An 11,642-nucleotide genomic window follows, 5' to 3' on the forward strand; every position below is an offset into this window, starting at 1 on the left:
CTGTTGGGAGCTCCGAACAGTCATATTTATGACGGTTGGGACTCCCAACAACTCTTTGTGACAAAATACCTAAGTGCCTCTTTATGATTTAAAAATGACAAAAATAAGAAATAAAGAAAAAATACAAAACTGTCCTTAATGGACAGTACTAATTACAATGATATAAAAGATGAGAATACCCTTAAAAGGCATTGCCTATTACAAACAGTTTTAATATATATATATATATAAAAAGTTTTTAACACCGATACCATCAAAGATTTTCACGCAAGTATACAAAATGAGAAGAAAAGCTGAGACTGTTAGGGCTGATACACTAGTTCAATGTGGAATCGTGGGGGGTCTAACCTCTCCTTTATTAACTTTATTCTATAAAATCACAAGTCTGCCACCGATAAGTGTGAGGAGCCAGAAAAGATGAAATACCCTTGATATTACACGGTAATACAACAGAATATGAAAGTCTAAATGAAACTACAAAATAATTACAAAACAATATAGTTACAGTAACACAAAACTCCTAACAAATCATGATACTCACTGGTGGTGTCAGCTTCTATCAAGAAAGGCATGAAATGGTTGTCAGAATTGTAGTTCATAATGGAGTATCCATCTCATCTTTTGATACTTTAAGATAATGGGGAGCAAAATCCTCCCTTAAGTTTATGGTTCCATATATACATACATTTTTGTAAAAACAAACCACATGCCTTTTAGCTGTTAGGGAAAAAAAAGACAAATTTCTGGCTTATCTGCCAATAGGGTCACTCTAAGAAATTTATATTCATCATGCTGGCTTGTAATGATGATTAAAATACAGTCAGTTAACTTGTTGGCATTGACAAGCATCTCAAGGCCACTATTTTGTTGTGTTTGTGATAATGAGCAAACATGAGTTGCTTCATGTTTATTGTTTATGGTTTCCGGTTGTACCTGCAGATGTCTTGCATGCTATCTCTTACAATCTATTTTCAATTCTAAACAATTTTGCAGCCATGGTCGCTTCAAGGCATCTGCTCCAGAAGAACAGCAAATGCCAATGTTTGTTAGAAAATGATGGTGGCGGTGGCTCCTTGGCTGGCCCTATTGCAGTATGACACTGATATTTCCTATGTTTATTTTTTTTTTTTTAGTTACAACTCGAAAAACATGGCCCAAAGCCTAGTTAAAAGAGTTAATCTTTCAACCACAATTGTAGATTCTAAAAACTGGGCCAGATATGAATGGATAAATTTCTTGCTTGGCATTCCAAGAATTCCCTGATCACTTATTTTTGTCTCCCTTTTGTTGGTGTACTTATGGCAGAAATATCATCCTGATGCATCTGATCCAAATCTCAGTGGTGCACTGTCATCAGTTCTATGGGAGCTTAGCTTACTTAGCAGACACTATCATCCAGCTGTTTCAACAATGGCTTCAAGCATTTCTAGCATGAGTGTTAAAAACAACCAGGTCTACCTCTCAACCTTGTCTCCTCAGCAAGCATTCACTGACTACTCAATACATCAAGAGAAGTTCAGCGCAGCGGTGAATCCCCCAAAAACCATTCGTAACCGGAAAAAAGGAACTGGGTCTTCAACATTTCTTTCCACGCACATGAGCAATCAAGAAAACATTGGAGATGATGAATTGAATAAAAGTTTTTCAGATCATTTTGTGGTGCTTAGAGACATCACTGAGAATGAGAAACTGAGAAGGGAATTGAACCTTACACTCTCTTCCTTGAGTCTGTACAAGGAGTACAAAAAACAGAGGAAAAACAAGCAGTGAGGTAAAACTTTGCTCTCCAATTTTGTGATAGCACTATTGAATCGACAATTATTTAATCTTTCTTAATTATGTCAGAAGTTAGTAGCCTTGTGTAATCACACGTTCAGCTAACAAATTATGCTTGGACAAAACTTGCGGTGTTTGTCCCAGACTCGCTGGGAACACCCCTGCGGGTGTGACTGGTGTGTCCTGTGCCGACGCTTTATAGAGCAATGCACAGGGTGTACTTTGTCTGTCCTGGATGCAGCACACTGCGCATATCAAATGTGGGACGGTCAGGGACCAGCCTCTCTGCACTGGTGTTTCCCGCCTATAAAACGTGCTCTTAGAGCACATTTATGTACTGTGGATTAAGGCTCCATGCATGCCGTGGAGCCTTCATACTTGGAAACAAGGCCGGACCCCACCCTGAGAAAAACAGCAGACGTTACAGGCTTACTGCAGAAAGGGGAATCTTTGTTGAAAACGGGGCCTCTTCCCTAAAAAAAAGAGGGTGGGTGATAACTTTCGTTGGTTAGACTTCCATGAGCTTATAACTGCGTTTGTCTCATAAATTTAACGGTTAATTTAATTAGTAAAATATTCAACATAGTGCCTAAGCTGTGGTCATTTTATAAGCATGATTCTGTATTTTTGGTAAGTATAACCCAAATCATTTCTAAGGGGAGCCTATTTAAAAGTATGAATTTTCTTTTCCTTCGAGACATACAAGTGGAATCGTTCTGTTCCTCTTCCGCGAACAAATCCCACATTCACTGCTTGCGTTTAAAATAAATAAATAAATAAAACTTGTATGTGTTAATTAATTCCTTTCGAAAGGCAACTTTTAATAATGGATAAAAAGCAGTGCAGTGAGAAAAGCTTGTAATAACCTTTAAAAAATGAATTTGGGTTCTTTGTTGATGGATTTTAAGTTCTTAAATCTTTACCTATTCATTCATGAGTTACCTTCGTAATGAATTTCCTTTTTGGATTGGGAGAATAGATATAGTGGCAGACCTAATTAAAATGTGTAGATGACTTTATAACGAAGTAAAAACTTAGGTACTCCCTTTAATCGTGGAGCTTGCCAGTATGTGGAGTTCCGATGTTTAGAGTTACTAGAAGGCTAGATGCTGTCAACGGGCAACTCAAATGGTAGAACAAAAATGAATTTGGTGACATTCATAAAAATATCAATGAGTGTCATCTAGAACTTAATAACATCCAACGTCTTATTGAATAAGGTTATTTAGCTCTCCATGCTAAAGAAGTTCAAATTCGAGATAAGCTCTTTCATTCATGTAATATCAAGGAGTCCTGGCGTAAAAAATTCAGAATGTACATGGATTAAAGAATGCGACAAGAAATCATCCTTCTTTCACGCCAAGTTTAAGTCCAATGTCATGCGAAAAAATATTAAATTCGTCACTAGGCCAGATGGTTCTATATGCTATAGCCTTCAAGAAATAATCAACGAGGCAATAAATTTTTTCTCACAGCTCTTTTAGGTGAAGCAAGTTTGTACTGATGATTTTATAGGGAAAGCATCGCCCCAAGTCACTGAGGATGAAAATATTAGCCTGCTCCAACAAGTTACTTATGAAGAGGTTCGAGCTAAGGTCTTTGAACTTAAGTTAGAGAGTGTTCCTAGACCCGATGGTTTTTCTAGTACATTCTTTCAATTATACTGGGACATTGTTGAAAATGACGTATCTCAGGCGATCATTAATTTTTTTCCGGCAGAATATTGCAAAAGATTAGTACTAATAATGCCTTATTCTCAAGGTCCAAGATGCTTCTACACTCTTTGAGTTTCGGCCTATCAATTTGTGCAATTTTCTGTATACGATCATTTCGAAAATAATTGTCAATCGTGTAAGGTCAGTTCTTCAAAGGATTATATCTCATAATCAGAAAGCTTTTTGAAGAGAGCGCAATATTCAGGAAAGTCTTCGGACATGAGATGGTTCATTCAATGGCTAAAAGTAAAAAAGCCCACTTTTATGTTTAAAAATTGACTTTGCCAAGGCTTATGATCATGTGAATTGGTCATTTCTTCAAAAGACCTTACAATTTTTCGACTTTAATAGCATTTGGATTCATTATATTATGACGTGCTATCATTAATAGTTTTTCTCTCATTATCAATGGACAGCCAGTCCCACTATTTTTTAGTTCGCAAGGAATTTGGCAGGGGGGTTATCTTTCTCCCTATTTATTTCTGATTGTAATGGAGCGCCTGTCACGTAAATGGAAGAATGTGATACCTGTGTAACACCCGATCATTTAAATGGAGAACGATGCACTCTTCTTCATTGCTGATAAAATTTCTGTAATCAAATAATTTGAATCCAAATCAGGCCTACAAGTAATTTTTTATCCCATTCCATGTTGCTCGCCATTGGGTTAATCATATTCAAGCACTAGTTCATTGGCAGCAAAGTGCACAACCAATCAAATACTTGGGTCTACCTATTTTCCTTAGAAAGCTAAAATCTTCACTACGTGCGCCCTTGCTTTCTAAGTTCCAAAGATATATTGAAGGGTGGTCGAGCTAGATGTTATCCTTAGCAGGCATACTAGTCTTTTTAAAAGTACTTAGCATTTACCATCTTAGCAGCAATGAAGGGTTCCTTACGACACTCTTCTGTACTACAGCAGTCCACTCTTCAGTTTCTGCGCTCACTCTAGACATTTTCCTGTCGTTGGACTCCAAAGGAGCACAACTACATGCCTACTAGGCTAGCTAAGCTAGCGAACCTTGGGCAAGATAGTATATGGAAGGACAAACCCTCCAGACTGGTTCCCATCTTTAGTGAAACTCTAAATTGTAATGCCTGGTTTTGTAAACTGGTCGGGGTTTGGCTACCCCTCCCCCCCCCCCCCAAAAAAAAAAAAAATTGTCAAAACTTTGGGAAAAAATCAATATTTTGGCCTATTTTCGAAAACTTCCCATTTAATTATCTCCCAACCCTATACCAGAAGTTTGTAGGTATAGCAAATCCAAAGAGATTGAATTCTACGATTGGAACAATCCCTTGGAATGATGTTGCCTTACTGTCTTCCGAAATTTGCAGGGTTTGATTGGAGGGGCTCCAAGAAAGCCACTCATGAGAGCGTTACTATTATATGAATTTTGAACAGCTTGTGTCTGCATTCACGAGCTGCGGCCAGCCGCTTGGATTAATCAAGATACATAATTCGTAAGCTCCATTCTTATGAGCAAGTGTTTGTTTTTCAAGGGGTTTGCTGCAGTGGAGGGGGCCTTGGCCACTAGGCAAGTTGTCAGGGTTTCATTCCCATCAGAGTCAGCCCCTTGCCAGGACAAGGAATAGACCCTTGCTCAACCGCAGCCGGGCGACTCCTTTGGAGGCAAAGGGTGTGTCACGGGTTTATACCATCGGGACTAGGGGTGGCAATTTCTGACACGACCAGCCAACCCGCCTCTTAGGCGGGTTCGGGTTGGGCTTAAGCCAACCTGTTTAATAAACGGGTCGACCCGCGTAACCCATTTATTAAACAGGTCGGGTTCGGGTTGGGGGTATGCCAACCGCCAACCCGGCTGACCCGTTTAATAAACGGGTTAGGCGGGTGGGTAAACCCGTCAACCCGCCAACCCGACCCGTCAACCTGCCTACCTGCCAACCCGATCCGTCAACCCGCCAACCTGAAAACCCGTTTACCCGACCCAACCCATTTATTAAATGGGTTGGCGGGTCATGTCGGGTTACCCGTTTATTAAACGGGTCAGGTTCGTGTTTGCCACAGCCGACCCGTTTAATAAACGGGTCGGGTTCGGGTTGAGGTATGCTGACACGCCAACCCGCCAACCGATTGCCACCCCTAATCGGGACAATGGTCATAAGTACATCAGGCTTAGCCAGTGCGACTAGGTCTCTCATCTTAAGGGTGGTTTTCCCATCCTTCAAGGAAAAAAAGTATTTTTTTAATGGCATCTGAACCCACGACCCCTCATTTATCACGCCTAGTGCGATTTGAACCCATGACCCTTCAATTATGACAGTGTGACCTACTCATCTAGTTATCTCACTTGACACGTATACAACAACAACAATAACTACGCCTTCATCCCAATACAATTGGGGTCGGCGATATGAACCAAAAAAGAAAATCATTTTGGGTCTTCCACATGAATCCTTCTCCTCCAATCATTTCTATCCAATGCCATGTCCACAGTGAGGTTCAAAGCATTCATATCCTTTCCTATCATCTCCATCCAAGTCTTCTTAAGCCTACCCCGACCTCTTTTAACTAATATATTTTCCCATTTCTCCATCCTTTTAACTGGAGCATCATTAGGCCTTCGTCGAATATGCCCAAACCACCGTAAATGATTCTCTCTCATCTTATTTTCAATGGGTGTAACACCTACCTTCTTACGTATCTCCTCGTTTCAAATCTTATCTTTTATTGTATTTCCACACATCCATCTAAGCATACGCATCTCAGCTACACTCATTTTTTGAATATGATGTCTCTTGGCAGCCCAACATTCCGTACCATATAGTAAAGTGGGCCTAATAGTTGTCCTATAAAACTTTTCCTTCAACCGTAATGGCATTCTACGATCACACAACACTCCAGTCGCACTTTTTCATTTCATCCACTCAACCTTTATCCTATGATTTACATCTCCATCAATTTCTCCATACTTTTGAATGATAGATCCCAAATATTTGAAATAATCATCCACCGGTATTTCTTGCTCACCAAGCTTCACTACGCTCCCATCATTACTTCGTTGCTTACTAAACCGACATTCCATATATTTTGTCTTACTCTTACTCAACTTAAAACCTCTTGCTTCCAATGTCTGTCCCCATAATTCTAACTTAGCATTAACCCCAGCTCTAGACTTATCAATCAAAACAATATCATCAGCAAACAACATACACTACGGCACATTTTCTTGAATTGATCTCGTAAGCTCATCCATCACTATAGCAAATAGGAAAGGGCTTAAAGCAGATCATTGATGTAACCCAACCATTATAGGAAAATTGGTTGTCACCCCTCCACAAGTACGGACATTGGTTACTACTCCTTCATACATATCTTTAATTATACTAATGTACTTAAGAGAAACACCTTTCTTCATCATTGTCCACCAGAGAACGTCCATAGGTACTTTATCGTATGTTTTCTCCAAATCAATAAAAACCATATGCAAATCTTTGTTCATCTCTCTATTTCTTTCAATAAGTTGTCTAAGAAGATGTATAGCTTCCATAATTGATCTTTCAGGCACAAAACCAAATTGATTCTTCGATATCATGACAACCTTCCTCAACCTAGACTCAATCACCCTCTCCTAAAGTTTCATAGTATGACTCATGAGTTTTATACCACGATAGTTTGTGCAATCTTGTATATCACCTTTATTCTTATATAGAGGCACCAAAGTACTCTTCCTCCACTCATTAGACATCTTATTTGTCCGCCAAATCTTGTTAAAAAGATTTGTCAACCATTCTAAACTTTTCTCTCCCAAGCATTTTCAAGCCTCGATAGGTATACTTGACACATATGAGTTGAAAATTTTAACTTACTGTAAAATAGGTGTCTGGGCAGTGTTGTTAAAAGCTAAAAAGTGAGAGAGGTGTTAGGCCTCCCTAAAGCTAGGCATACACTTCAAAGCATAAAAAGCATATGCTTCACACACAATTATTTAAAATACAAAATTTCTTATAAAAAATAAAATTATGACATTAAAAAATAATAACATGAAAATTTGCATCATAATTGTGCTTAACCAACAAGTTAAGAGCAAAAAATAGTAAACATTATACGGCAAATACTAAATCACAGAGCCGATCGTAAAGGTACTGCCCATGGCACTGCAACATGAGCTTCAGGTCATCGGCAAGCCTAAAATCAAGGTCGAACCCTCTCAAATCTTGATTGGAGGGAGTGGATGGACTGGATCACAAGGTGGTCGACCAGGACAAGTAGCCGGCGATCGGTGGGGCTCTCTGGCAAGAAGGAGATGGTGATAAGGAGCACCCTCGCTATTCCCTTTTCTTGACTAAAACAAACCTACCCTAACCCTGCTTCCTGATGTTAAGACTTACAGGCTTACGCTTTTGTTGCGCTTTGGAGTGGTGTGGGATTAGTTTTCGAAGCGAAGCATCGTGGGTACTGCCTTTAGCAAGATCAATGATAAAACTTCATAAAAGGAAGGTAAGCAAAGCCTATAATAGCATGAAAATCATAACTCGGGACATCCTCAAATATATAGGGAAGATAACAATAACATCAACACTAATTTGTCTAAAAGATCACTTTCAATTAACGTCTAATTTTCTGCATTAGGTATTTTTTCCCTTATCGTTCAGATAGATGGACTAAACACACCCGACATAGGAGCAAAAACAGCCTTCATTAGATATCATTTATCTGAGATTATGCAATAGGTAAGTTTTTTTTTCTTTCTATAAATTTCTTAATGTTACTTTATTTAGTTGGTATTTTTAATTAGGGAGGAACACGAGCCGGGTGCAAAACAAGCTTGGGCAGGCTTGGAAACCTGATTGTTCAATCTTGGCTAGAGCCCTCTTTGTGACTATATTATGAACAAAATACATATATAAAATCTATTTTTTTTATATAATTATATGAGTTGAGCTTAATCGGGCTTAATGAGCTTATAGAGCTGGACTGCCTGTTGAAGCTCAGATCGTTTGCGTGTACCAAGCCTAAATTCTTGTTCAAGGTCAGCTCATTTATTTTTTCGAACGAGTTTGAGCCAAGCTTAGACAGGTCGAGCCCGAGCTAGCTCCGCTCGTTGTGCATCCCTATTTTTATTCACCCACATGTAATCATATCATAATATGTACAACCTAACGCCCTTAACCTATGGGCGGGCACTCAGACTAGCAAATATAGAAGCAGGTGGGTATTCAACACGCTTTCTTTCAAAAAATTTGCCAATACAGGCATTCTGTTCAGCAGTATCATAAATAAACGCATCCAACCATATAGACACCTGAATGTGCAGGTTCAGTTAGAACCAACTCCAGTTGTAGTCTGCATTGACCAGGACACAGTCATCCAAGATGCTGCCCAGATGCCAACCGAACCAAGCTGGTTTGGTACAGGGAGATAGCAGTTAGGACAAAGCACAACCTTGCAAAGGAGACCACACATAAGATGTATCAGATAATCCTTCAAGATGACCCAAGTAAATTTTTAGTTTGTCTCAATGAAAAATACACACGAGAAGACTATTTAGTTATCATAGTTTGCACTACATGCAAATCTGTCAGCACCCAGTCATGAAGTACCAACATTTCTCAACAAGTGCCAAGTTGCGAACTATGTTGAGCTGCCAGACAAGGTGTCTGACTTGCCCTCTTCTTGCTTCGCCTTTGATGGAGGCAAAGGAGAAGTTGGTGCATCAGCTCCCATCTCGGATTTCAGATCGTTGATGCTCTGCTCCAGCTCATTTATACGGTTGCCCATTTCATCAAGTAGAATGCTGTTAAGAAGTCACAAACAGGCAGACTCTCTCTCTCTCTCTCTCTCACACACACACATAATAACAAAAGGATATTCTTCGAGACAATGGACTCAGACATAGTCTGGAACCTTGATTGCTGCAATCACAATTTTTTTTATGAAAAATGTCCTATTAATTCAAGTGAAAAATAAGGTAAACCAACTTGAGTAGTTTCTATCACAGATGAAATCTTACCATCTGCTGAAGGAGATTCTGTACCTGTAGAAAATGAGATTAGATTTAAGAATGAGCATGGCTTTGACTGAAGAATGCCTTGAATGAAAATGAAAAGGATCATTTCAAAATCAAGCCTATTTAGATGGATCAGGGCTTGACAGATGATGATGATGTCACTGATGCTCAACATCACTATTTGAAAAAGCTATCTGTTTTAACATCTGTCCAGCTACAACTGAATAGATTATGTGAATTTATGGCTTTTCATTTTCAATAAACAATTATTTGCAGGAAATAAAAACTCACAAAAGCAGTCATGTCAGCAGTGCTTTGCTTCGGATCTGCTGGATCATGCCCATCCTGCACTCAGAATACAAATAAATTTTAGTCCAGAGAATAAATCAATAAGAGATGGCATAGCAAGTTTATGATGAAGACAACAAAACTGCTGGTCAGCTAACACCAACATGTTTAGCGCACTTCCCACCTTAGATGGCAATTTGATTATAAATGCATACATAACAATGTAACAGGGAGATAATTAATATGTATGTACTTCTGACTTTACATCACAAAAACTCTTGATCATGGACCTCTTTTGCTTAATTAGTTACAATATAAAAGTATGGTTTTCTTTTATTTGAATAGAAAGTATGGCAAAGGCAATGATGGTATTGATGGATGTCTCCCCACTTAACCTCCATGCCACCTAGTTTCTTTAAGATGGCAAAAAGAAAAGGTAAATAAAAACAAAGGTTTGCTTAAAAAATGCTGCATGTGTGCATCCTGCCATTTGGTTCATGCCATCAACCACTTTCAAGTTTCATATCTAGTAGGAAATCCTGGAAATCGTCATCCCTTATCATTTATAACAAGAAATTATGTGTTATCTTTGCTAAGCAATATTCTATGTTAGCAGAGCTTGTTCATTAATTGCCGGGTCAGCAAAGAAATCTGGAATAAGGTAGTCTACCTATTTGGAAGATGGTGTACTCCTAATTCCGAATTGGAGGCAGAGCTTGTCCGTTGGGGTGCCTCAGGCTTCAAAGATAAAACAATTCAGAGATGTTGGCTTGCAGCATTCCAGGTTATAAACTTATAATTTGTTTTGGTCCATTCAGGCAGTAAGGAATATGATGATCTTTGAAGAAATTCACCTGTCTCAGAGTCAAATTGTTGCTAAATGCTTGAATTGGGTTAGGGAGACTGTGATGAACATCGGCAAAGAAATTAATCACCCAATTCTCAATAGATGGAGAAATGTGGACAGATGGAGCCCCTATCATGACCAATGGACTCATCGGGAAGTTTCATAGCTGCAGGATGTTTCAAAAAAGGCCATCAAGGTATGCAGCGTGAATGGGACTGCTGGAGCAGGATTCTTTGTTTGCTGGATCCTCCTCACAAGATCATCATTGAATCTTCAAGAAGAGAACTCTTCAATGCATAATTGGGATGCTGAAATCATAGATTTGAATTATTAAGAGAAGAATGCAATTTGAAAGAGGAGTAATCTTAGATGAGCAACCATGAGGTCACTAACAAGCAATTCCTTTTAGACACTGCATGGAAAATAGTAACTGGGATGGGAGTTTATACAATAGGTAGATACATGGTCAAGCTACCTTGGTGGTGGGTGTTTGGAAGCTGGTAGCTGGGATGGGAGTTTATGCAATTGAGAGGAGTGACACTGTCACTGATATATATATTTGCACTACATAACAGTCATGAATGCCCAACTTGAAGGCAGAGGCATACTGGGATTGGTGAAGTATGAAGTGTTGAGCTACCTGTATAAATTCTCTCAAGTCAAGATTGCGCTTGTCCCTAAATCTTGTAATGTAATGGCTAGGAACCTGTCTAAGTTAGCCATTCTGAATTGGAATTATGTCTGGAAAGATAAACCTCTTGACTGGTGCCCAACCCGGGAGGCTTTTATAAGCTGTATCTACTTTCTATTATTTAATTCACAGGTAGGGGTCTGCCTAACCTCAGCTTTATTATAAAAAAAAAATAATCTATGCTAGCAGCTACATCTATGGTTTGGCAAATTATTTGTAACATGTTGTCCCAAGTGTTCTCCTCCTAATACAGACCATTCTCCCAGATATAAGCTATATTTTGAAAACATTGGTTTATTGGAATGTAATGAAAATTCATTGAAATGAAAAAAATATCATGTTAATTCAAAATG

The 11,642-nt window shown here is 38.9% G+C and overlaps 2 protein-coding genes across 2 annotated transcripts in view; one reads left to right on the forward strand and one right to left on the reverse strand.

Annotated features, from left to right (window-relative positions):
• The window catches only part of LOC149844841 (binding protein), a 45,566-nt gene extending 43,722 nt beyond the window's left edge, over positions 1-1,844 (forward strand). Inside the window, exons 13-14 of the mRNA XM_089995317.1 lie at positions 994-1,091; positions 1,306-1,844. Coding sequence (XP_089851443.1) covers positions 994-1,091; positions 1,306-1,770 — 563 coding nt within the window. The 3' untranslated portion in view covers positions 1,771-1,844. The remainder of the gene's footprint in view (positions 1-993; positions 1,092-1,305) is intronic.
• A 7,081-nt stretch (positions 1,845-8,925) lies between these two features.
• LOC149844842 (heat shock factor-binding protein-like) lies at positions 8,926-10,773 on the reverse strand. The gene is made up of 5 exons (XM_089997357.1): positions 10,606-10,773; positions 9,755-9,808; positions 9,467-9,490; positions 9,326-9,368; positions 8,926-9,242 (listed from the first exon to the last, which is right to left on the reverse strand). The coding sequence occupies exons 1-5, from the start codon at positions 10,747-10,749 to the stop codon at positions 9,088-9,090; spliced, it is 420 nt and encodes a 139-aa protein (XP_089853483.1). The 5' UTR covers positions 10,750-10,773; the 3' UTR covers positions 8,926-9,087.
• Between the last annotated feature and the right edge of the window lie 869 nt (positions 10,774-11,642).

This window comes from Nuphar pumila, chromosome 2, assembly GCF_984573655.1.
Source record: "Nuphar pumila chromosome 2, dmNupPumi1.hap1.1, whole genome shotgun sequence".
Lineage (NCBI taxonomy): Eukaryota > Viridiplantae > Streptophyta > Magnoliopsida > Nymphaeales > Nymphaeaceae > Nuphar > Nuphar pumila.